The sequence below is a fragment of the Pistacia vera genome, unplaced genomic scaffold (genome assembly GCF_008641045.1).
Source record: "Pistacia vera cultivar Batoury unplaced genomic scaffold, PisVer_v2 Contig598, whole genome shotgun sequence".
Lineage (NCBI taxonomy): Eukaryota > Viridiplantae > Streptophyta > Magnoliopsida > Sapindales > Anacardiaceae > Pistacia > Pistacia vera.
In genome coordinates, this window is record NW_022196443.1 from 830518 (window position 1) to 857350 (window position 26833).

Genomic DNA, 26833 nt, shown 5'->3' on the forward strand with positions numbered 1-26833 from the left:
AATTTATTTACAATTTTTTTATCTTTTTTTTTTGGTATCCAGGGGTATCCGGAACAACTTTTGCGCACTTCAACCAGTTCCTCAGGATCCTGAAATTAACGGCCAGATAAGCCTTTAATTGTTACTGACATATAATTAATACATAGGATAGGAATAAACATTTTCTAAATTTTTATTTTTTTACAAACTATTGTAATTTAATATATTATTAATAAACTTTTTTTTTTTTTTTAATAAAATGATTGTAATGATTTACTTAGATAATTTAATTTATACAAATGAACTTGTTTTACCTATAACCATTTCATAAGAAGCTATAAAAACCACAAGAATTTGGGTTCTTTATTGATTATGAAATTTGCACTTCCTCCCACATTTGCAATATCTACAGTATTCCCTCATTAAGAATTGTGCTAGTTGATGAACTCATTCTTTTATTTCTTGGAAATACTACTCTTGTAATGATGTTTTAAAATTTATTTGCTGAAGGCAGAGTATTTGATCTTGTGTGTATGTGCCTACTGGTGTTTTGGTGTTCCCTAGGTATGTGTTTGTGCTCTTGCATGTATGATGCTTCAATTGGCTATCGTTTAAAATTAGGCCTTTTCATTCACATCATTCCAATGTGGTGTTGGAAAGCGGACCTTCATGCAAGTTGTGATTTTTCATGTCTTTGTGAAGAAAATATGTTGGTTTGCTTGTGCATTTGGTGTATGAGTTTTAGAAATTTCCTTGGTGTATGTATGAGTTTTAGAAATGTGGTTGCTACTTGCTAGGAAGAAATTCAATTTCTATTGTGGTACGAATCTGTGTTTGTGCAAGAGTTGCTTTTTAATGGTGCAATCCCCAGGATTTAAAGGAGAAGCAATAGAACCTTAGGGCAACAGCGGCTCCTTCCAAGATTTTTAATTTTTTGTCTTATTCGCAAGGGCAACTTCGTCCTTTTAACTCATATTCTAATTTCTCACGTCAATTATTTTCAAGGATTAAATTGTTAGTACATTTAACTTTTTTTCGTCTTTAATTATATAACTAAGAGACGATAACATTATTTCCTCTCAGATGGTACCGGTGGTGAGTATATGTGTTTAATTAAATTTTCCCATTATAAAATCGCTTATAATAAAATACATCTGTTTCATTCAAAAAGTATTAAATATCTCTATTACAAAGTTTTTGATAATTTTGTAAGAAGATGTTTATATTTTTAAGAGGGCTTTTGATATATTTTAAAAAGTTTTTTTTTTCTAACAAAGCAAATGAATTCATTTTAAAAGATCTCACAAGCGAAAAGCCAAAAATAAACCCGTAACCCTTATAATAGTATAGATGACAGCAGGCACGTCGGTTGTCTTAAAAGGACACATTGATTGTTTTGAATTATTGTCCTAGAACAAATTATGGTGCTTGATTGTTTGTACAGTCAGATTTTAATAAGTTCCATATATTCTACATTTATTATAGAACCCAAATGAAGCTGTCCCTCAAAATTCACTGAAAATTTTTAACATCTACATTCAAACAGAAAAAACCCCAAGCCCAATTCTCAGTGTGAGCATCACAAACCTTTTGTACAACAATAGGAGATCATATTAGCTAAACATTATATGTTAATTTTTGTCATATAAGTTTTGATTGTATTTATAGTATGACCGTAGGCTCAAATCAATAACATTCTGGGCGTGAGAATTCATTTTGTATTCAACAATCAACAAGCATACCTTTACTGACACGCAATATCCAGGAATCCGAAACCGTTTTGCACCAGTCCTGCCAGAAGCATCTGCAATGAACAGAGGAGAAATGCTAAATGCGCCATTCATTTTTATTCCATGATGAGAGTACAGAAAAAATGGCCTAACAACAAAGAACTCGAATACGTAGGTAATGGAGTATAGTTGTATAATCTTCAAATTATTATGAAGCAAACACAAAAGAGATATTAACATGTGGTTCTGAATTGCAAATGCTCAAACTGTGGGAGACAAACAATGCAGACTAAGTCACAGCTAGATCCACTGAAAACTCGACACCTAAAGCTTCACCTCATGGCTCCTATAGCAGAGCGTTCCAGCCTCCAGGTGACATCTGCTGCATTATGTTTCAATTAGTCTCTTTGAACAAATTATCCATTCTATCATAGGTGTAATAAATATGAGCAAATTCATTTGAGCTGGAATTGAACTCACTGATGAGCTTGAGGGCTCTTCTTCATGGCTTATTGAGAAGACTGACATTTTAGAGGACCAGCTACGGCATGGTAGATTTGACAGCAACATCCTAAGTGGTTTCTGCATCTCTCCTGCATCACCAAAGCAGAGGTAAAGCAAAAATGAAATCTCTTTCCTGCACGTTTATGCTTTTACATTGCAAATCAACAAATATGCAGCCTTTATTAAATTTTGATAGGAAAGGTTTGTAAAACATTAACCATTTGTCTAAGTATATGCATTGCTTTTCATTTGTAAAGTTAGCAATAACCACCTTAAAAACAGGTACTCACAGAAGGGATGAATGGAATAAATTATTTGTAGCAAGGGCAGAGCTTGTCTGAATGAAAACAAATTACTACAAGATACTAAAAAGGTCCAACAATGCTAACTGAAGATCCTTAGAACATGTAAAACATAATGGACTAACAGAAACCTGCTATTTCCTCCCCAAAACTTCCAAATAAAAAGTCATATGAAAATTTCTCTGAGGACTTACCAGCTAAGAACCACTATATCAACCAATTATCCATGTCCAGAAGAGAAAAACTGCACACAAAGTAAAATGTTTGTAATGCATAAAAAGTTGCCAGTATTCTCACAGGCTGTTATTTAGCATCAGATTAAAAGCCATATATCTAATAAAACAATAACTCAAAAGCCCAAATCTCTTACCTTCTGCATCTTCATATTTTTTCAGTTAACCATGTTCTCCCTTTCAAGTTTGAGCGCCCGAGAAAAACTTCTAAAGACAGCAACCAACTTTGATCAAGAGCCAAGCAGTTTGTGACCAAACGCAGTGTTTTAACGGTTTATCTAGGACCCGAAAGCTTCACCGGGCCAGGTTAACAATTTCTCTATTCACCCAAAACCATGATGATCAGCGAACAATTGAAGGCCGAGATGTTGAGGCTTTTGAAGAGAAAGTGCTAGTGAGTGCAATGGTGGCGACATAGTTGATTTCTGGTGAGTGAATCGATCGGAAATCGAAAAAAAAGCGGTGGCAACAACCGGCTTTTGCCGGTGATTGGTGAGGCTAATGGGGGTGGGGTGAGGTGGGTTTTGGTCAGAAGGAAGAGGGGAGTTTTTTCGGGGTGATGGGGACGGTTGTCGACGCCAGTATCGGTGAGATCTAGCCTAGAATGTCGACGCCAGCGTCGATGAGATCTGACCGAAATCGAACTGATTTCGACCAGATCTTGGATAGATTTTATGGGGAATGGGCTCAAGGGATGATTGATATTGCATGTGGGGTGTCGCCGCGGCCAACCAGTCAAAGCCGATTTGTATTTGGGATGTGTTTGATAAATTTTAAACCGTAGGGACTTAACTGTAATTTTCAGGGGTATATTTGCAGAATTTTAAAAGTTTTGTCACTGGGTTTGACCGGCTGGTCAAACCGGTTAAACCGGTCAACCCAAGACCCGGAAACTTTGCCGGGTTTCACCCCAGGTTGGTTATTAAAACATTGCCAAAAGTCAACTGTCATGAGTTAAATTACATTGCACTAGAAAGTTTCCGTGCAACTCACTTGTCACCAATCATCAAGGGAAAAAGAATAGATTAGGTGGGAAGGAAAACAATAAGTGTGTTCTATTCATACTTCAAAGTACAGTTGTTATTGCAGGTGGATATGCAGATACAGGGGAAAGAGAAACATGCTAAGTGCCGTGATTCAAGCAGATAAAGCATTATATCAGATATAATCTGGACACAAAATCTAATCTTTCCTAGCATGACTGTATCTTAATTTTCTGATATCCAGGCCATTTATGGTTTCACATTCCAGGGATGGCTACTTTGCTCACTGAAAGTATTTTTTCTCAGAGTGTTCTAGGGCTTAGGGTGAGTTTGATGAGTGTGAACATTCCTAGCTTTGCAGAATCACTCTATATAGTTTGATCAACTTTAAAAAAATAAAAAACAAAGAGCTAGAGGTAGAGCTGCTATCAAAATTTGTCCCAGGATGAAGTTACTGGCTTATATGACCTTGAGCTATATAATACCATATATTATGAAGTGCAGCTGCAACTTTGCAACTTCACTAACCAGTTTTATTGATGTTGCGGGAAAGTCTTCGTGTATTTCTAGTCCAAAGCCTGCCTAAAAATGTGAAAGTTTAGAAGATTCCAAACATTGGCAATAATGCCACTTGATAGAGCACAGAATGCTTGTTTTGCAGCCACTCGTCGTGCTTCCAATAGTCTGGCATCACTAAAGAGCTCCTTGAGAGCTTCTTCAAGTTCTAGTTTTCCAGACACCTGCATAAGCAATGACAAGGAAAAGCCCAGGTTGATGTTTGACCACTAAATTTGACCAAATAGGACAACTGATACAATTGTGATTCTACCAAGAATAAAACTTCCTTGTACATGATGTATGTTAATTATCAACTAAACTTTGAAACACAAATTGAGCATTTATACCTATAAAAAAATGTGATGCCATGCTTTAAGAATTCAATTCAAAACTGGGCTAGATTTAAGCATTTTAATGTGGTTAACAGACGTCCATCTGGATTCATCAAAACCATTTAAATAACAAAGAGATAATGTTGAATTACTTCCAGATCAGGAACTGGAGTACCCAATCTATAGTCAACTGAACAAAGGTCTGTGAGAAAAAGATCATGAAACAAATCAGATTAGCACTAGACTAACTATTTTAAATAGCATGGACCAGGAACTCAACTGAGTCAATTACAGACTGAAAACAGATTTGCAAGTACTATGTCATCATCTCAGAATGACTCTAAAAGGAATCTCAATAACAAGAAGGGGTTCTTCATACCTGAAAAACTGACATAGGGTTTACCCTTTGCATTTCCAACACCATGTTTGAGTAATGTCCGATGTGGTGACCTGAAATTAGCAAAACAACGAAGCTTCTAGGGGAAGAATGCTAAGATGCACACATGGAAGCTATTATGGGGTATGAAAGCAAAAAATCACCAGTCAAAACAGCACAGCCAGCAGCAGCAGCTTCTGATATGTTATGGCCAGCTAAACTGGGCAAGAAAGAACCTCCAATAACAGCTATTGGAGTTATTCTATACAATTGTCTCAATTCACCTACAACACAAGTTGGAAAAGAAAATAATGACATTATGAACCATTGTTCTGAAAGTCTAGCATAAAAATGAATACAAGTACTTCATTCTGTCAGCTTGCCACTATGGCAACTTACTAATTAATCATGTTTTTTTTTTTTATTATTATTATTTTTTAAATGTGTAATCATGATGAGAGCACCAGATAATAGTAATTAAGAATAAGTGATGATTAATATAGATTAAATAGTTTCTGGGAGAAAACAAATGTGCATTTCAGAAAGCAAAACATACTTACCCACAAAGAAAAAAAAGGAATAAGAGGAAAGTGCAAACCTAATGTGTCCACCACATATACATTTGTTCTTGGTGTTAGCATTTCATGTCGAGATCTCAAAGCTACAATTTGCCCTTCTTTCTGCAATTCCTGTGCTAATCCAAGATGCATTAATTTCTAATACAAGACTAGGTTTCACATAGCCAACAAATCTCAATGAAGCTATAAATTAATATATTCTTAATCATCCAAGAGAGAAATAATCTGTCAAATATAACTAAATCATCAATCATACACAGGTGTTAATAATGACATGAGCAGTTTCCAAATAAATAACCAAAAAAAAGTTAAGTGACAAATATCACGTAAACAAAATAATGTGGCATACCTACTTCCATTTACAAAAATCTTTTACTCCAAAATTAAAGTTTATATCTGCCCCATTTTTTTGATATTGTCCAAAGTAACTCATCATATTCTAATATTGCTCCATGCAAACAGTAAATTCAAATATGCTTCGTAAATTATGTTTTTCATAAATGAAGATCCCACAAAAACACAAATACAGAAATATGGCAAAATAATTTCCGTAGGTGTGACATTTGTGTGGTTAGTTTCTATGGATAGTTAAGCAGGTCTAGAAAGTCAAACTCGGTAGCCAAGCAACGCTTAGAGTAAATATTACAGAAACCCATTCTCATTATCCATCAAAATTTCATTAAATAAAAATATTCCTTCCAAACACAAAGGGCTTTGATACGGAGAGACAGAAGACAATCAGACAAACCTCCTAAACAAAAGCATGAATTTCAAGCAAGTTGAGTATAAGACCTACATGGATTGTCAAGAAGATTTTCTTTCTTTCTTTTTTCTTTAAATTAATTGATATATTTAACATATAAAAAGATTTACAAAAAGAAAGCAGCTACTGACAAGTAGACTATACAAAAATAGGTCAATACAAGTGACTAGGACATACAAAAGGGTCCAAAATTTTATATATTGCACATTATCGTGTTCCTATAATAACTAGGTAACCAAATGTATCTGCTCATTGGGGAAGAATCGACTTTAAACCCCTATTACGGAATATACTTCACACCCCATTGAAGAATTGAGTATGACGATAATATATTCAGAATAAAATATTTGGGAATATAAAGATAGAATAATATAAACAGTCTGATATTAATCATTAATTAAATTGAAAAGAACAGTAGCAGAATCATACATGAGCAATCTCTTTTCCATGTTGGGGATGTCGAGGTACAATAATAGTGACTATATTGGGGATCATTCTCACGAGCCCTTTGTGAACTTCTAACATTACTGCAGATAATAATTGTCAGTGCTTTATCCAAGATAAATTTAACTATCAGGAAGTAAAACTTTTTCCCTTATTACTTGTTGAGGACTAAAACCAGCTTGAAGGTGAGATTCCTTAAAAAATCTATTAAAGTGTATCCAAATACTATAAAGAAAACATGCAAACAAAAATCATTACGTTAGTATAATATTGCTCAACTGTACCACAACAAACTCAGCAGCTAATGCTATAAATGCCCAAACAACTAGTCCAGGATAAATGAAAAGAAAATTATTCTAGCAGTGGCACATTGATGTAGGACAACCTATGAGGGAAACCTAGAGATTTAATGGCTGCATTGTAATATAATTGTTATTTCTTTCCTATTTTATTTTTATTAGTTTCCCAATTTATTTAAGATCTCCTTACCTTGTAATTTGAAGCTAGATTTCTAGGATATTTGATTTAATGATTGTATATTCCTAGAATAATTATCTGCCACATAAGAATAAGGCTTGGCCCTATGAATAGGGCCTTACTTCAGTGTTAAAGAAAAGTGGACGATGAAATAAGATTTTCTTCCCTCTATCTTTCTCTCAAGTTTTCTCCCCTTTCTTCTAAATTCCCCATTTCTATTTTCTTCTAAATTGCACTCATCCACTTTTATTTTATCTTTACTTTCAAGAACCCATCATAGACATATTAACCAAGTAATGGAATGAAGCTCGGTGCATAAAACTCTAATGCATATACCAGGCCAAGAATTGAAGTTCAATACATTAGTAAACATAAACTTGCAGGAACCAACCTTTTTCTTCGCCCCTATGTATGGAAGAAGCCATCCAAACCTGCCTGTTGTCAAGCAATCCCTTCAGATCTTCTATACTTCCCATATATTCCTCAGAATCATCATATTCATGTACTGCTGAATGGAAAGAAAGTGAAATCCAGATTATAACAGACCATGTTTATCAAAATTGTTAAAGTATACAATCAATAAAGAATAAAAAATACAAACTTCTTCAGGGTAAACAACATATTCTAGAAGGCATTGCCAAAAGAAATGTAATAAATATTGTTACAAAAACTGGTTTATGTACAAAGTTGGGAAAAACAAAAAATATTAATTGTTGTCAACCAAGTTAATTCAACGTGCAACAACTGAAGGTGAATGCAATACATAATATATCTATATACCATATTTCAAGTCACCAGAAAAGTTTATGATTGAAGGTGGGGCTTGCAGTAGCTGAAAACAGATTGCCTGTGAGGTGCTCTGTCATATACAACAAGATCAGTGACAACTTGATAATGGTGTCAATTAACTTGATAAAAATGTAGGTGCACATACCAAAGGTACAATCAAGGAAAATTTTGACAGTAACAATGATATCAGTGGAAGAAGCAATGGTCGGGACCACTGTATTAAAGATTTAGTAGACACACGAGCATTTAACAAAGCTAATGCTATCTGAAAAGCACAAACAAGAAGTGATTATAGTAAGTCATAATACTAAACAACAAATAACCACATTATGTGAATTGTATGATGAAAAATTAAAACACAAATACACACACAAGTAGATGCACCCCTTGGTATGATTTTATATATTGATATAAACTCAAGCCATTTAAGACAAAATATTAATTGCCTACAACAAAATTTTACACTAGTCAAGAAATCAGTCTTCCTGCTTAAAGCTTGTAGAGAAACTATTCAACAACCAAATATATAGCAATTAAAAGTGCTACACGATTGAGAAATACAGGTATCGAATATAAGATTGATTCTTTGTTCTTTTAATTCTTAAAAGTGTGTACACAGGCATCAACAAGAAGGAATAACTTACACCATGTTTTGAAGCACCCATAATAAGATTAGGCCACAGCTCACTCTCAATTATAATGATTGCATTTGGCTTCCAATAGCCAAGGAAAGCATCTATAGCAGCGGGAGTATCAAGGGGACAAAACTGGTTTCATAAGAAAGTTTGAACAAACCATAAGGAAGCATGATATCTATTTTTTATTAGCATAAGCAGAAAATAAATTATGCCTTAAAGTTCAATGACATGGCAAAAGAATAACAGCAGTAACCAAAAACACTTTTAAACTAATAAAAGTTAGAAAAATGCCTGTCATAAAAAGCCAGCATGCACAACAGACGAGGTAAAACCGTAAAAGTATAATAAATTGAACAACTTCAAGAAAAGCTTCATTAGAAAACTGTTTCTAAAGGAATAGCGGAGCAGGGGCATGCTTAATAGAGTAAATTAACGCAAATTTACTAGAAGACAGGACAACGATGTGGTACTGGCAACAAGAAAACAACAATGCAGTAAAAAACAAGTTCTACTTCTATCAATCTAGTGAATTCAGCAGCTTATCATGACAATGACTAATTTAATAAAATCCTTAGATCACCTTGGACAAGATTTTCCTTTTTTTTTTTTATAAACTGAAAACAGCCTGCCAAGTTTCTCTGTAGATTAGACATTGATTGAGAAAAAGGAAAAAGGAAGGGAGGTACATGTTCATTAAAGCACTAAACATGAGAGAATAACCCTAGAGATGCACCTGATATATGACACCACTTGGAAGTCGACTTTTTATCACTTCACTGCAGCAAAATAAAATAAATAAATAAGTAATCGTCATGTTTCTTCTACAAGGAATATTTTCACTAAAATAATGGAAAAAAATGAAGCAAGAACACTCCAAATTAAATAACCACTTGATCTCTTAAATTGTTGGTGAAGGCAACAATAGCAGTTAAGCTCAAATAGAGAGATGTAAAAGGATGTAGAAGGTGATACATGGGGATTCAAACTAAGGGTGTAGAATCTGATACATGGGGATTAAAACTAAGGACCTTAGCTTTGATAACATTTTAAGTAACTGTTAGAACTAAAAACTTAAACTAGTAAGGATGGCAAAACATAGATTAAAGCTCTTGCATTTTAAGAGTCAAGAATAAACTATTTGCAATATCAATGTTGTTGCTTGTAAAAGTCTAGGAATTCCACATGGATCCATTAATAGTCATGGTATAAGAAGGATGACCACTGCAAGTAACATTTTACTCTTTTGAGCTGAGCGACCACCCATCCTAATGAGGCTTGTCAAAGTTATCAGATTCAAGTTATTGTGAAGTGGACTACATGTTTTGTGAGCACTACTTCGCTATAGTTTTGAGTCACTCCAACTAGATTGTACATCGCTTACAACTTCTACCAACATTGCCTTGCATTTTACCCATTTTAACATGAACAAACTCACACCTGGGATCAAACTTCTCCATTCAGACTCCAATTCACTTCTTTTGCTTAAATTCAGTACTCTCATTCATTTAGTTACATGCCTACAAAATAAAAGTCCAGACAGGCCTCAAATAGAATTACCGAAAAAATCCCTTGTTTGGAATTTAGGAACACTGGAGGTTTTTGATAACAGTAAAACATTAAAAAAGATCTTGACCAATTTAAAAAAATGTTTATCATGATTTTTATTTTGCCTATTATTCAAATAAAGGTTTTTTGTTTTTTTTTTTTTTTTTCCCCAGTAAGATTTCTATTTTATTTTTCAATTAAAAACTCGATTTACATTAAAGCTTGAACTGCAAGCAAGATAAGTTTACTTATAAGGTTCAATTACAGAAGAAAAATAAACGCACTTACAAAGCAGAGTATGTAGCAGTAGTCATCAGAATGGTTAAATCAGGCCTTAACCGATGGCAATGTTTAATTACAGGAATGGCAGCCATTCCTTCACCTAATTAACAAATAAATAACACAAATATTAATTGAAACCTATAATTGGCTTCATAAAAGCAAAGCAACACGGTGTAAGTTTAATTTAAGTATAGATACGGAACCTAAAGAGACTGCGTGGAACCAGAGGAGCGGGCCCGTGGGGCGAGCCACAGATGGATGGCCCAAACGCTCTGGCCAACGGCGAGGGTGCCCGAGGCCTCGGAATTTTCGCCATCGGAGGTGAAGGTACACCAAGGGCGATACACTGTAGGTCAGCGTTCTGTATATATTGTAAAGTAGCATTCCCTTCATTGTGTTTGGAATTGCAGCAGAGAAGTTTGCGCTTGTTTCACTTCATTTAAGTGGAGAGGGTGAGGTTTGAAAAATTGAAATTGGTGTTTAGTGAAACTGAGAGGTGTGGTGGGCCGAGCTTGGAAGTTTCGTAATGGCGCCCACATTTGGCCTTTCATTGTCCTTTTTCGCTCCGTTAAACATTTATAAAATTTATATTTATAGGNGGCGTGGAACCAGAGGAGCGGGCCCGTGGGGCGAGCCACAGATGGATGGCCCAAACGCTCTGGCCAACGGCGAGGGTGCCCGAGGCCTCGGAATTTTCGCCATCGGAGGTGAAGGTACACCAAGGGCGATACACTGTAGGTCAGCGTTCTGTATATATTGTAAAGTAGCATTCCCTTCATTGTGTTTGGAATTGCAGCAGAGAAGTTTGCGCTTGTTTCACTTCATTTAAGTGGAGAGGGTGAGGTTTGAAAAATTGAAATTGGTGTTTAGTGAAACTGAGAGGTGTGGTGGGCCGAGCTTGGAAGTTTCGTAATGGCGCCCACATTTGGCCTTTCATTGTCCTTTTTCGCTCCGTTAAACATTTATAAAATTTATATTTATAGGGTAATATTACGTCAACATTTACAACCTAAACTCATAATTTTTCTTTTACAATATCGACGTAATAACTCATAATTTATCAACTCATAACGTGTTCTATCTGCTCAATTGTTAACTGTCACGTTAGAGTTATGTAAGAAAGTTTATAAGATTGGGTTGTAAGTCAATCATTATTGATATTTATATGTGCATATTAAGAAAATGAATGTCAAAAATAATTTTATATTTGTTTGTTATTAAGGTAGGGCAAAATAAGACATAATATCTCCAATGAGTGATTTGATATACTTTTAATATAAGGTTGTTTTGGCGTGCAATATTACATAGTATAAAAGAAAATTGTATAATATAACATAACATCAAATTGTATTAGACTTAGTCTAAAATTGGTGTAACTTATTCTATAATAACTATAATCATCTATAGATTGACTTTAAAAAGAGTAAACAACATTTTCCCACCCAAAGTTTGGCAAATTTGCAATTCCTACCCCCGGTTTCATAAATCGCAGATTCTTACTCTTAAATTAACAGAAAACTATTTAATCTAACAACTAAAAGGGTTAAATGGTCATTCCAAAGATGAAAATTTCAAAATAACCAGTCACTTCTCAAATTCACCCCACCGAAAATTTTCAAAATAACCCGTCACTTCTCAAATTCACCCCATCGGCAATTTCACGCCATTCCAGCCTATTTTTGACGCAGTGGACCCCTCCCAACACCACCATTACAATCCCTTCAACCCCCACATCAAAACCCGTAACCTCCCTGTAACGCCTACATTGAGGTACGTAGCTTGTTTTTACTTGTTTGCCCTTAGTTATGTTTGTATGCCCTTTAGTTTTGCTTGGTTACCCTTAGTGTTGCTTGCTTTAAGGTGAAAGGTTGAAAATTTGGGAAGCGCAAACTTCGCTGCGTCGACGTATGCCTTGGAATTTTTCGCCGAGGCGAAGAGTCGACTGTAATTCTTAAGGAAATTCTAGAGAAATCTTCCTTAGGGGCAAAGTGACCATTCTACCCCTAATTAGTTGAAAATGTGGGAATGAAAAGTAATGAAATTTTATGAAGAATGCGATGGTGATGAGGGCATTTTTGTACTTTACTAAGGGACAAAGATGGAATTTTCTATAAAGTGTAAGGGCAAAATGGGAAAGAATGCATATTATATGAGATATTAAGGGTTCAAGCACAAAGACCCTATCATTCTCTCCACCCCACACGCCACTTCCACTCTCAATTTCTCTCATCTCTTCATCAAATTTCCAAGAGATTTTAGAGGGCTTTTGGTTGGATTTTGGTAGAGATTTGATCCTAAGCACCCAAAGGTAAGAATTCTTGCAATAGATGTGAGATTAATTTTTTAAAAGTGTTGAATTCTCATAGTGTTTATGCTTAGGGGTTTAGAGAAAGAACAAGTCTACTAAAGAAAGAAAGATTCTAGTGGAATTACTCAAGCACAAGATAAGTAAATCAAACCCAAGTTATGATTTGAGAAATCAAGTGTGTAAAGATTTTACATATATGTATATGCTTATGATTTTGAGAATTATTGATGAAATTGATGATTATTGATGAGTAGAATTTAGCCATGAGAAGTGGTTTTGGTTATATAATGATTAATTGAAGTTTGGTTGAAGTTAGAAAGAGTTGAGTAGAAGTTTTTGGGAGTGTATTGTTTTAGACAGGTTTAGTAATTTGTTTAAGGGTGTCTTACTCCAAATATTGGTGGCTTGAGAAAGAAATAGAATTGTAGCCAAATTAGAGTTTTATTATGCATGCAATATGTTTGATGAAATGTCCAAGAGAAGTGTATGCATGAGTTTTATTCATTTATGAATTGACATGAGTTTGTAGATGGTAGAGAGAAAACTTATTTTTATGCTACATGGCATCCTTGCATTTAAACATTTTCATTTATATAGAATAATGAGCATAAGCCATCTACATATGTTCAAGAATTTAAAGAATAAAGAGAAAGAAAGAAAAGTTATTAAAGAATGCTCTAAAAGAAGAAAAGAACAAGTTGTTGCGATGGGGAACCTGTGAGTGACAAGAAGAATTTCCCCGCATGCACGCCGCCTTCAGTGAGCGGCCTAAGAATAAGAAGAGAAATTGGTATAGCCCGTAAGAGTGCATGTGGATGAGGGTTGTACCCAAGAAAGAAAAATACTCTCACACGGCCAGGGTTCCAAATCCATGCCTCAACCGAGCCCGATCGGCAAAGAATAAGAAAGCATAAGAGGAAAAAAAAAAAAGAATAGAAAGAAAGAAAGAAAGAATAGAAAACAGAAAAGAAAATGTGCACTTCTTGCATTTGTGCATGTGCATCACACTTATGCATGGCATTATGCCTACTATCATGAGTAGTGAGAAATTAGAAAGAAATAAAGAAGAAGTAATGAGAAATTAGAAAGAAAGAAAGAACAGAGAGATAAGAATAGAGAAAAACAGGGATAGAACAGAGAAGAATAGAGAAGAGTAACGTAAGGAAAGAAATTAGAATGTGAGCAATGGAGAGAAAAGGCTAGTACAGCGGGTTTACTTACTGAGCAATTAGTGCTTACTCCGTTGATTTCTTTGTTTTTGCAGGAAATATGTGAGAAGCGGTCGGATAGACGTCGAGAGACGGAAGGAAAATGGCACCACTGTCTACTATTTTTGAGCTTATGTACATGAAACTTTTATTAATGTAAAGAATTTTATATATAAAGTAAAGAAATTACTCGGGCCCATTATCTTTTACTTACATGTTTATGTGTTTTTAAAGTATTATATTTCCCAAGTATATAAGTTAGAAAGAGTCATTACACTCCCCGCCTGATTGAACCCCCTAACTGTCGGCCACTGCTTTTAGTGCCAGTTAGTGTTTCATCCAAATTTCGGTAGGTCTCGGCACCAAAAACCACCCTAACCACCAAAACCTCTAACATCGCCAACTGCAATTGCCCGCCAATCGCCGTCGCCTCTCCTGTAGTTTTTTGTGTTTTGTCGCCCCTTTCCAACCAAATTCGGACTGGAATCAGGCCATATTTTTGGCTTGGCCAGGATCTCCTCGAGGGGTTATTTGAGAGAAATTTGAGATGTGAGGGTTATTTTGAGAGAAAAGTAACGGTGTTAATTTAATGGTGGGAAGTGCAATTTATGAAAGCAGGGGTGGGAACTACAGATTCGTCAAAACTTAGGTGGGAAAATGTCCTTTACTCCTTTAAAAATAATCAACTTTATAAATAACCTATTAGAATGTTTGTTTTTCTTAAATTTAAAATCAACTTCATTTTTAGGAAATGATATATTAACAATGTAAAATTACAATAGATATATTTGAAATCATTTTTGTATTATTTAAAATAAATTTAAATTCAGGTTTTTAAATAAAAAGTAAAAAAACTAGACTAAGAGTTACCAGACAACCACCGCCGGCAAACTTTCCAATAGCAAGTATATTGACAACGCCGACACTATTGTGCTCGCATGCCGGTGATATACGTGATGGTGTCGGCCGTGTTGTCAAATATTGCAGCGTTGTCGTAGTGAGTCGACAAAGTTTGGTCGAACCTTTGTTGGCTCGGTGTGGCAAAACACCACATTCTTTGATCAAATCGCTAGCACCATATGATAGATCGCCAACCGTTGATTCCAATAGTGCTAGCAGTGATCCTCCATTTGCTGTCGATAGGTTCATCGACGACAGTTCCCAACCATTGGCGGGGGCAACTGGTTGGTGACTCTGCCAGACCTTTTTTTTTGTGTGTGTGTGTGTGTGTGTGTGCATAATTACTTTATTGATCTACTTTTAAAAGTTAATTAAAAAATAATTAGAATGCATTTATAGTTTTAGGGAATTTTAGTAATTGACTATTCTAAAAGTGTTTTTGAAACGTAAAAGTAAAATTACGTACTTTTGAAATCCTTCTCTAAAATAGATTATTGAAAAAGTAGATTATTTTATAATCACTTTTGAAATGTGTTTACCAAACACATTTTGAATGATTGCTCAAGAAATAAGTGATGGGATAAGCTGTAGCAACCCCAAACTCACCCTTATATAATGTTATACCTAATGTTGTATGATGTTTGGAAGGACATTGCATTATATTATTTTTATATTATACTATGTTTGAAGTATGAATTGCATTGTATAATATTACTTTTGTTCTCTAAAAAAAAAATTCATTTTATTAAAAACTAATATATATTTCTCAATTATTATTTAACTAATAAATTCAAAACTTGAATTCTTTCTAGCGATTAAAGCCAATCCACAGAAGTCAAAACTGTGGTCAAACATGATCAATCAAGCATTGGTCAAATAGATCAACAATGGCTGACACCGTTGGATTGCATTGACCAATGTTTGACTGGCCACTGCATATTTAAATTTATTAAAATTAAAATTAAAGTTAATTGGCAATTAATGTTAAGTAAAGTTGCATGAACCACTGCAATGGTTTTAATAATCATTATTTAATTTATAAGATTGCATTATTATGAATTTTGTATTATTTAGTGTAATACAGTTTACCTAATGCTACACTATGTCATGTGTCAAAACCAATCAGGCAGCTTTTACAGTTTTACTCCGTGAATAGGATAAAAGTGGGAATGGAATGAGAATATGGAGTGTGTGATGTAATGGTCCACTAAAGGATTAGGATTAGAGCTGGGTAGGGACCGGTCCCTTGCGGGCCCAGGCCTAGGCCCGTTTGGGACTGGTCCCATCACTCATGGGCCTGGGACCCCATGAGAAAAACCAGGACCCGGACCAGGCCCTAAGCCTGGTTGGGATTGGTCTTATGGGCCTAGGACCGGTCCTATGGGCTTGGATAATTCTCCCCCCCCCCCCGATATTTTTTTATATTTTAGGGGCGAAATGAAGTTTTATAGGGGGTTTTTAGTAATTTTTAGGGGTTGATTAATAAGTTTCTAAAAATTTAATTAATTTTAAAAAATAATAAATTAATAGTTAATTTTAATTTTTAACATAAATGTAATATTCACATTTCACACATTCACGCTTTACAAATAAACAATTAAATAATTTTTTTATTAAATTATTCATCTTCAATTTCATCGTCAACACTAGTTACATTATTCAAATCTGTATTCCTAAAGAGTTCGAGTAGTTCGGGATCTTCAGGGTGCTGTTGTAGTCTTCTTTCTCCATGAGTCCAATCCCGTAAACACGTTATCACTTCAATCATCTCATCGGTTAAAGAACATCTTCTGTCTTCAACAATCCGACCACTCGTTGAAAATGTTGACTCGGATGCAATTGTAGAAACCGGCACAGATAAAATGTCACGTGCCATTTGGGATATAATGGGGAATTGACTTTCTTGTTGGTTCCACCATTGAAGAATATCCATGTCAAGTTGCTCCTTCATCGTCATAAAGGTCAAGTCCACCTGTAGGTAGCGAGTCATCTCATTTGGTCTATGTATGTACGAGCTGGAGCTAGAGCTGGAGCTTCCGCCACGTCCCACATACGCCCACTTGCTCGACCATTGAGGGGGGGCTACATCAAGGTCCTGATCGCCTCTCCTAGACGTTCCACTTCCACTTCCACTTCTACTTCCATTGTATCTGTTCTCATATAAAGAAAAAAGTCTATCCAATTTGTGTTTAAAGTCAGTCAAATAAGACGTATAATCATGTCCTAAATAATGGCCTAACTCAGTAATTACACCGTTAACTACGGATAATTTAAACCTAGGATCTAGAAAAAGGCCTAATCCATATAAGAATGGAATATCTAACCAATATCTCTTATATTTTTCTTCCATACTTGAAACAATTTCACTAAAAATGTTATCATATCTATATTGATCAAAAGTTTTAGCAATTTGAACTAAAATATCTAACACTAAATTAGTAGTTGGATAATAAATACCACTTAAAGTATTAGTAGCATCATAAAAAATTTTAAGAAATGAATAAAAAAGTTCACAAACCGCCCAATCATCATAGTTGACAACTTCCTCTGGATAGTTCTTCCGGTTGACGAAATCTGTAATTTGTTTCGCGGTTGGCAAAGCTTTTTCCAACATCAAGTAGGTAGAGTTCCAACGGATAGGCATGTCTGTACATAACTTCAAAGGTCGAACCGGTGGGTCCTCTTGCTTACAATATTTGACGTACTCCTGCCATCTTTTATTGCTACCGCCGACGATAAATCCGATAGCTCTATGCACCCTCTCCATCTTTGAATGTATAGCATCTAAACCTACTTTAACTATCAAATTGATGATGTGACAAGCACATCTCTGGTGATAAAATTTGCCTTCACCAAGCGGATCCAATTTCTTTTCAAATAAAGATATTGCCGCGGTGTTAGCAGCTGCATTATCAAGCGTTAGCGCTACAACTCTATCAGTTAATAAATATTCTTGCAAAACTTCAAGAATCGTAAAATAAATAGTTTCAGCACTATGTTTTTCATATAATGGTTTAAAACCTATCAATTTTTGTTGTAAACCCCAATTATGATCTAAGAAATGTACTGTAACAGTTAAAAAATCGGTTTTTGATCTACAAGCCCATATGTCTGATGTAAGTGCAATAGATATATTCCTAAAATTTTGAAATTCGTTTTTAAGTTTATTATTTATTTTGTTATAAAGTTTTAGTATATCTCTTCTACTTGTAGTTCTACTAACAGGGGTATATGCTGGACAAAATGCAGTTTTAACCATATTAACAAAAAAAGGATTTTCAGATAAACAAATGGGAGAGTCCGTAGCAACTATATATCTTGCTATTTCCTCTCGTGCAACATGTGTATTGTATTGCCATGTTGAGAGAGTTGAGGATTGTGGATTAAAATTAAGTTGAGTTTGAATTTGTCTACCTGATCCGCTTGAAGATGCATTTATTTGGGGATGCTTCTTCTCTACGTGTCGTCGCATCGTCGAAGTCCCCTTCTCAGCCCCAATAATGGTTCCGCATAAATTACATATCCCACACGATTCTTCCCCCTCCCCATTTGTCTTTGGCCGTTTTGATTTGGTGAAGTATCGCCAGACATCGGACACGACCCTCTTTGACGGTCGGGGGGGTTGGGCTATGTCCGTGCCCGTTGACTCGCAGCTCACATGTGTTTGGCTACACCTCGTCCCGGCCGAATGTGGTTGTGGAATTACAGCTGCTTCCTCTGGAGGAAATGGTGAAAATGGATTGAAGGCTTCAATTTCTTCGGTGGATGGAACGTAAAACTCATTTGGGGAAGACATTATAAATTTATGATAAAATAATAAATAATTAAAATGAAAAGAAATTAAATAATAATATGAAATTATGATGATATTGAAAAATAGAAAAAAAATTTGAATAATATAAATAAATTATATGAATAAATTATAAATATAAATTGAATGAGAAATTGATTGGAGATTTGGAGTAGAGGGATTGAGAGAATGAAAGAATGAGAGATTGATTGGTGTGAAAAAAATGAAAGATTTTAGGGTTATTTATAGTGTAGTTGGGGGGGGAGAATAAAAAAAAAAACTTATAATTAATAATATAATTATAACCATTGGCTGCTGTGACCGTTGGTAGCCAACGGTTTTAAAAAGTTAAAATACTTTTTTTTTTTTTTTAAATAAATTTTGTAAAATTTCATTTTAGTCCTTATAATTTATACTTATTTAAAATTAATAAGGGGTTTAATGTAATTTTATAGGGGACTAAAAGGATAAAATACAAAAAAAAATTGGGCCCAGGCTCGGGCCTTGGAGGAGGGCCCGAGCCCTCCTCCTTAGGCCTAGTCCCGTTTTGGGACCAGGCCTCCTAGGACCGGTCCTCTCAAGGACCAGGCCTAAGACCGGGTTTTGGGGTTGGGCTTTTGGGCTCTGTCCCAAATGCCCAGCTCTAATTAGGATTACCTTCTACTTGTAAGTTTGTAGCAACAAATCGTTGATAGAGTGAAATAAAATTTATGATTTTTGAATGAAAATACCCTTAAGTTTAAATGAGTATATATGTATATTTTATCACAAAATGGAATACACTAAAAGTTAATTTGACAAAAATTACCCCATAATTCAAAATATTTCATAAAACATTTAAATTAAATTTAAAAATTATAAATAAAACAATATAATATAATTAACGATAAATATAATTTATTCTTTTTATTTAAATATAATGTTTCAAATTTGTCCACCATTGGTTAATGTGGTCGGATGATGATTGTCCTACACACTATTAGCATCACCATCGATGCGTGAAGGATCGATGGTTGGTGGTATGTCGATTTGGGTAGAGTTTGCTCATCAAAGACAGTAGAGGTGAAGTCACACATGGTGGTCGATAGACACGATTGTTGAGTTTGATGTCACCTTTGGTGTTGTCGGTAATCGCAATTTGCCCAAATGGATAGATCGATGGCCATCTATCCTTAATAATTATGAAGAAAAAGTTAATAATTATTTCATTGTCTCACCTCATTACATTTTTTACAATTGGATTAAAATTTAAATAACTATGAATTAGGGACAAATTAATTCAAAATTTTAAGTTAAATGACTATTGAAGGAAAACTTATATATAAGATCAAAGCATTAATGCATCATAAAAAGTACTTCTGTCCTCCAATTAATAATACACCTTAAATTTATAAGATTGGTCAATAGAAAGTTTGGGTCTAAGTATTGTACATCCTTGACTTACTTAGAATTGAAGTGGAAAGAAAGGTAAATGTCAAATTAGCCCTTGTTTTGGGTGAAATTGTTACTTATCGGATGGTGTTACCATGGTTGATGTCCTGAAGAATGGTCCTTGGTTTATTGGCGGACAACCCTTATTCTTGAGGAAATGGTGTCCCAACATGAATACTTATATTAATGAAGTCTCTAAGGTTCTAATTTGGGTTAAATTCTATGGGATACCTCTTGAGTTTTGGACTCCTAATGGCTTAAGCTATGTGATTAATGTCGTAGGACAACCTCTCCATATGAATACTATCACGGACTCTGGAGATAGGCTGGAATATGCCAAAGTTTGTATTGAAATGGATTCATCATCGGTGTTTAGGGAGATGATTGAAATGGATTTGCCGAATGGTGAGATGGTTAGCATTAAAGTGGAGTATGCTTGGAAACCTATCACTTGTACTTGGGGTAAGGCCTTTGGACATATCCGAAAATATTGTATTTATGCTCCTAAGGAAATTCTATTGGTGCCTCCCATCAATCTCATCATGATGTGAAAGGTTTTAAGGTGGAGAAATCTCGCTCGTCCAAAATCCAACCCAGTTCTACGTGTGAGAACTCCAATGTGTTTGCTATTCTTGCCGAAACTAGTGTGGCCGAGTTGGGTGAGGGGTACAAGATTGGTGAGTGTGGTAAGAGTGGGGTCAAGGGCAATGAAGAAAAATNGCAGACAACCCTTATTCTTGAGGAAATGGTGTCCCAACATGAACATTTGTATTAATGAAGTCTCTAAGGTTCCAATTTGGGTTAAATTCTATGGGATACCTCTTGAGTTCTAGACTTCTAAGGGCTTAAGCTATGTGGCTAGTGCCATAGGATGACCTCTCCATATGGATACTATTACGGACTTTGGAGATAAGCTAGAATATGCCAAAGTTTTGTACTGAAATGGATTCATCCTTGATGTTTAGGGAGATGAGTGAATGGATTTGTTGAATGGTGAGATGGTTAACATTAAAGTGGAGTACGCTTGGACACCTATCACTTGTGCTTGGTGTAAGGCCTTTGGACATATTCAAAAACATTGTATTTATGCTCCTAAGGAAACTCCATCGGTGCCTCCCATCAAGAGACCTCATAGTACCCAAGAGTGGAGACAAGTATCAAATCGCAATTTACATGATGTAAAGGGTTCTAAGGTGGCAAAGTCTAGCTCGTCCAAAATCCAGCCCAAAGATAAGGTTAGTTCTACTCGTTAGAACTCTAACGTGTTTGCTATTCTTGCTGAAACTAGTGTGGCTGAGTTGGGTGAGGGGTACAAGATTGGTGAGTTTGGTAAGAGTGGGGTCAAGGGCAATGAAGAAAAATCAGAATGTGAGCAGGTTGCATTAGAAACCAATTTGATTGTTCTGAGGGAAGAGGGTTTGGTTGAAGTAGGGGAAAGGGGTAAAAGCGAGGTGAATGTCAAAAAAGGGAATATTAGTAAACATGGAAGAGGTGAGGAGGATGATGATTGTAGGATTGTTTTTTATGAGTGTGACATGAGTGGGATTAAAGATCTTAATCATGAGACAGGGTTGCGATTGGAGTCCTTGGGTGGAAAGGAGGGTGAGGGAGCCGAGGCAGAGGAGAAGGGTTCACTGTTCCGAATTGAGGTTAAGAATAGCAATATGGAGGATAGTGACTTTGGCTCAAACTCACCTTTAGTTGCATTGTTTGGGAACTTGAAAAGCGTTGATGAAAAAGATGGCAAGGAAAAGGGCATTATAACTCTAACTAGGAGTCAAAAGAAGAAATTGACTCAGAAGGAGAGCACTCACCTTAGTTCTTAGCCATGATTTACTTAGCCACATTGAATATTAGGGTCTTAATTCCTCTATTAAATAAAAGGAAGTTGGGTACTTGATTAGTAGTAAGAAGTTGTATTTATGTGCTATTCTTGAGACTAGAGTCAAGGAGAGTAATAGGGATAGAATAAGGAGTTCGGTGTTTAGAAATTGGAGAGTGGTTGACAATTTATCTTTTTGCGGAAAAAGTAGGATTTGGTTGGGTTGGAATGACGAGAAGGTGCATGTGCAAATTTTCATGGCTCGGCCCAAGCCTTCCATTGCATTGTTTCGGTGCTGAAAACCAATAACCGCTTCTTTTGCTCAATTATTTATGGGTCTAATAGCTTGGTTGAGAGGAAATCTTTATGGCAAAACATGATCCATATATCTAGGAGTCATGGTCATAATCCATGGGTTGTAATGGGAGACTTTAATTCCATAAAAGGTACGAATGAGAAAATGGGGGATTCCATAACTTAGAAGCCACATTGGGAGGATCTTAATGAGATTTGCAACATAGCTGAAATAGATTGTCTTAGATCCGTGGGTGCGTTTTATACTTGGAACAACAAGGGTGATGTGAATAGGAAAATGTGGTGTAAGCTTGATAAGGTGATGTCTAACGATAGGTGGAGTTTGTGCTTCCCTTCTTCTTATGCTTCTTTTTTATCCCTGGGAATTTCTGATCATAGCCCGATGGTTGTGGATTGTGGGGTACCTAATTATTATAGGAAGTCTCCTTTTAAGTTCTTTAATTGTTGGGTCGAGACTAACCAATTCTTACCGTTAGCGGAAAATGCTTGGAAGATGGATGTCATCGGCAATCTTATGTTCACGTTGGTATCTAAACTTAAACCTTTGAAAAAAGAATTTTTGTGCTTTGAACAAGAGGGAATTTTGGAACATATCGATAAGAGTTAAAGTGGCTAGGGATGAGTTTTTTTTTTTTTGTTCAAGGAAAAATCTAAGAAGATCCTCTTAATGATATGTACTACCAAGAAGAAAAGGAGAAAGCGGGGGTTTTATATAAGTTGTCTAGAGCTGAGGAGTCTCTTGCCAAGCAAAAGGCTAGAATTAAATGGCTCAAGGAAGGGAACTCCTACACCTCTTATTTTCATAAATCTATCTCTGGGCACCAAAATCAAAATAGGATTGTCTCTATGAAGGACGAGTTGGGAGGGGGGGGGGGGGGGGGAACTACTAGTGATAGGGAGTTAATTAAAGAAAAGTTTGTGAGTTTCTACAAAAACTTGTTTATGGAGAATGAGCCGAGAGGTACTTTTGATGGTCTTGATGATCTGATCATGCCGGTCATTACTAATGAGGAAGCTATTAGTATGGAGGCTAAAGTTTCTAGAGAAGAAATCAAAAAGGTTATTTTTTAAATGAACAAAGACAAAGTCTCGGGCCTAGATGGTTATGGTGTCTTGTTTTTCCAAAAAGCTTGGGACATTGCGGGTGATAATGTTATGGCGGCTATCCAAAATTTCTTTAAGTTAGATAAACTTCTAAAGGAAATGAATTGTACTATTATTGCTTTAGTCCCAAAGGGGGAAGTCTTTCTTGTAATGATTTCCGGTTGATTTCTTGTTGTAATACAATTTACAAGTGCATTTCCAAGATTATGGCTAATAGAATTAAGGGTGTGCTACCGAAGTTTATTAGTAAAGCTCAAGCGACCTTCGTGGGAGGTAGGAAGATTGGGATGGTGTCTTATTAAGCCAAGAACTTCTCCACCATTACAATAGGAAGTCGGCCAAAGGAAGGAAATGTGCAATCAAAGTCGACTTAATGAAAGCTTATGACTTCTTGAGATGGAATTTTATTATTGATGTGCTTAAACGGTTTGGATTTCCTTTGAGGTTTATTGTTTGGATTGATGATTGCATTAAGTCTTCTAAAATCTCTATTGCTATTAATGGTGAGCTAGCAGGTTCTTTGGGGGTTCAAGAGGGGTAAGGCAAAGAGATCCTATTTCGCTTTACCTCTTTGTCACTCTATGGAAGTTCTTTCTAGACTCTTGAATAAAGTCTCCTTGGCCCAAGCCTTCAAGTACCATTGGTGGTGTAAGTCTTTAAAACTAGCTCACCTTTGTTTTGTAGATGACTTATTGCTTTTTTGTCATGCGGATAAAAACTCTCTTGAGTTGTTGAAGACTACCTTGGACAAATTCACTCTTTGGTCAAGCCTCAAAGCTAATCCCATGAAGAGTAACATTTTCTTCTCTGGGGTGGAAGGTGGACAAAAAGGTGCCTTGTTAGATATTTTTGGGTTTGAGGAAAAGTCTTTGACGATGAAGTATTTGGGGGTGCCTCTCATTACTAAAAAGCTTAGTCATGTCTATTGCAAACCTTTTCTGGATAAAATTTTAGCTAGAATTAGCTTTTGGAAGAGTAAGTTTCTTTCTTATGTCGGAAGGGCTACTGTCATCAAATCGGTCCTCTCAAGTATCCAAGTTTATTGGTCATTCTTATTTACCCTTCCCTCCAAAATCCATGATGAGATTGACGGTAAACTCAGAGCTTTTCTTTCGGCGGGCACGAATTTGAAAACATCTAAGGCTAAGGTTGCTTGGGAGGAAGTTTGCTTACCAAAGGAAGGAGGAGGGCTCGACATTTTTCAATCCAAGGAGTGGAACAAGGTGGCTATGTTAAGACATGTATGAAATATCTCCCAATCTCATAACAACTCGGTTTGGGTTGATTGGGTTAAAGAGTACCTTATTGGCTGCAAAAATGCAAACCCCCAAGGATGCCTCTTGGATTTGGTGAAGCATGCTTAAATTGAGAAGAGAAGCCATGGATAGGATTATTCATGTGATCGGAAAATGGGCAGTACACCTCCTTTTGGCATGATAATTGGCACTCCCATGGACCTCTGAAGAGTAGATTGTTAGACTTTTTACAATATGGTCCTACACTTTTCATATAATTATATTTTGGTCCTTGCTGATGTAGACTGATGTGGTCATACGGTTGTGTCTCTTGAGCAGTTGTCTTTGATGGAAAGACAACTGCATATAAGAAGGAGACTTTACAAGTCCCCATGTGACGCAGTTTTTATTTTAGTTTCAAAACCATCACTCTAAAATTGTAGTCAATGGAAGATCCTGTAATTTTTAAAGGAGCAAGAAGATCAAACAACAATTGCTATGGCTGGAGGTTTGTCATTTACTTCCGCATATATTCCATGGAGATTTTATATTTAAATTGATTGTATTATCACTTTTATATGAATATTGGAATATGAATGTATTTTACATTTGGTATCAAAGCATTATTTGAATCTCTGCCTAGCATGAAGTTGTTTGTTGCAAATTTGAAAAATATTGCATAAAATTTGGGATTTTTTCCATTAAAACCCGTACTGTAAATCAAGCATAACTTTTATTATAAATAGAATATGTTTTCGATTTTGGTGTCATTGGAATCCTTGTTGAAAAAGCTTTCCAACGGTATATTATTTGTCAAAAATGGAGTTCTGGATGCAAAGTTATGCTAATTTAAAGTTTTGGTTAGAAATTATTGTTTGGGTGTTTTCGGATGCCATTTCCGGCACTGATTTAGAACGAAATTGTCATTTGGGATGTCACCGATATAGGTTATATGTACACATTTAAGTCCCCTTTAAAATGCCAGAAAAATGGCTGGAAACGGGCTGTTAAAATGTTGCAGAAAACATGGGTAAAAAGTTACAGAAACGGGTCAAGAAGAACCGGCCCAATAGGATAAACGGGTCAAACTGACCCGGTCCAAGTCAATAGTCAAAACGGGTCAAACAACCTAGTAAAAAAAGCCCAAAACCCGATAGATCAATCCAACCCGGTCAACGCAGTCAATGGGTCAGGCCGGTCAACGAACCGGTCAACGGGTCAGGTCAGTCAATGAACTGGTCAACGGGTCAGACCGGTCAACAGTTTAGACCGGCCCAATGGACTGAACCGGGTCAACCCGACCAGGTCAAACGGGTCAAACCGACCCAGATTCAGACCCGTAGCGTGCTGGCGCGTGAGAGAGCTTGTGCTTGCGTCAGGCGCGTGACGGTGCTATGTAGGTGCGTGAAGGCTCGTGGGAATGTGTGCTATCTTCTGGCGGCACGTGAAGGCGCGTGGGGACACGTGTTTTAGTCACGGTGGCATTTTAATCGTTGACAGCTTGTATATGGTTTTTTATGTCATATTTGCTTTGTTATGCATAATAATGTGTTATTTTGTATTGATTTGTGTTATTATATAATTCATGTTATAAATTATTTGATGTTTTATGATCGTATATATTGATTAATTTAGAGTAGCCACAACATCTAAATTATGATAATATTGCATTAAGTAATATTATTTATGATCATATTAAGGTTAATAACATCATTTTGTAGTTAATCATATTAATATATCATTTTACCCACAGGGAATGTATATTTTTATGATTAATTAGGGTGAAAATGAAATTTTTCTTATTTTTATAGCCCACATGTATTAGAAATATTAATAATTTAGGTTTCATAATTAAAGGAAAATGAATCATAATATATAATGTCTTTACCCACAGGGAGATTTTATGATATGTCGATTCATTTATGATTTATTATTTGTTTTACATTGGTAAACTTATAATTGTTATTATGGTTTGTGCCTCATTATTTATTTAGTAAGCATGTCTATTGATATACCTACAGTTGATCAAACTTTGATGATGGATGAGGATAAGGTTCCTAGTTTAAATGGTGATAACTACAAATCCTGGAGAGAGGCTGTCCTTCTTCATTTAGGGTGCATTGATCTTGACTATGCTCTTCGTAAGGAAGAGCCACTTACACCTACAGATACTAGTTCTCAAGCTGAGATTGCTTTGTATGAACGGT

General features: G+C 35.7%; 1 protein-coding gene and 1 long non-coding RNA gene across 3 annotated transcripts; both read right to left on the minus strand.

The window, feature by feature from the left end:
• Positions 1–1471: 1471 nt before the first annotated feature.
• Positions 1472–4120, minus strand: LOC116110133. The gene is made up of 4 exons (XR_004124851.1): positions 2886–4120; positions 2710–2759; positions 2190–2302; positions 1472–2088 (listed from the first exon to the last, which is right to left on the minus strand). It is a non-coding gene; the product is annotated as an uncharacterized LOC116110133 (long non-coding RNA).
• Positions 4121–4138: 18 nt separating this feature from the next.
• LOC116110134 (probable 3-deoxy-D-manno-octulosonic acid transferase, mitochondrial) lies at positions 4139–10951 on the minus strand. 2 transcript variants are annotated; one of them, XM_031396365.1, is made up of 12 exons: positions 10717–10951; positions 10520–10613; positions 9420–9462; positions 8693–8815; positions 8194–8313; positions 8040–8118; positions 7651–7764; positions 6768–6865; positions 5596–5686; positions 5162–5281; positions 5001–5071; positions 4139–4471 (listed from the first exon to the last, which is right to left on the minus strand). In XM_031396365.1, the coding sequence occupies exons 1-12, from the start codon at positions 10904–10906 to the stop codon at positions 4298–4300; spliced, it is 1317 nt and encodes a 438-aa protein (XP_031252225.1). In that variant the 5' UTR covers positions 10907–10951; the 3' UTR covers positions 4139–4297. The 2 variants fall into 2 exon arrangements, with proteins under 2 accessions (XP_031252225.1, XP_031252224.1); XM_031396364.1 differs by having other exon boundaries at positions 7651–7767.
• Positions 10952–26833: the final 15882 nt, after the last annotated feature.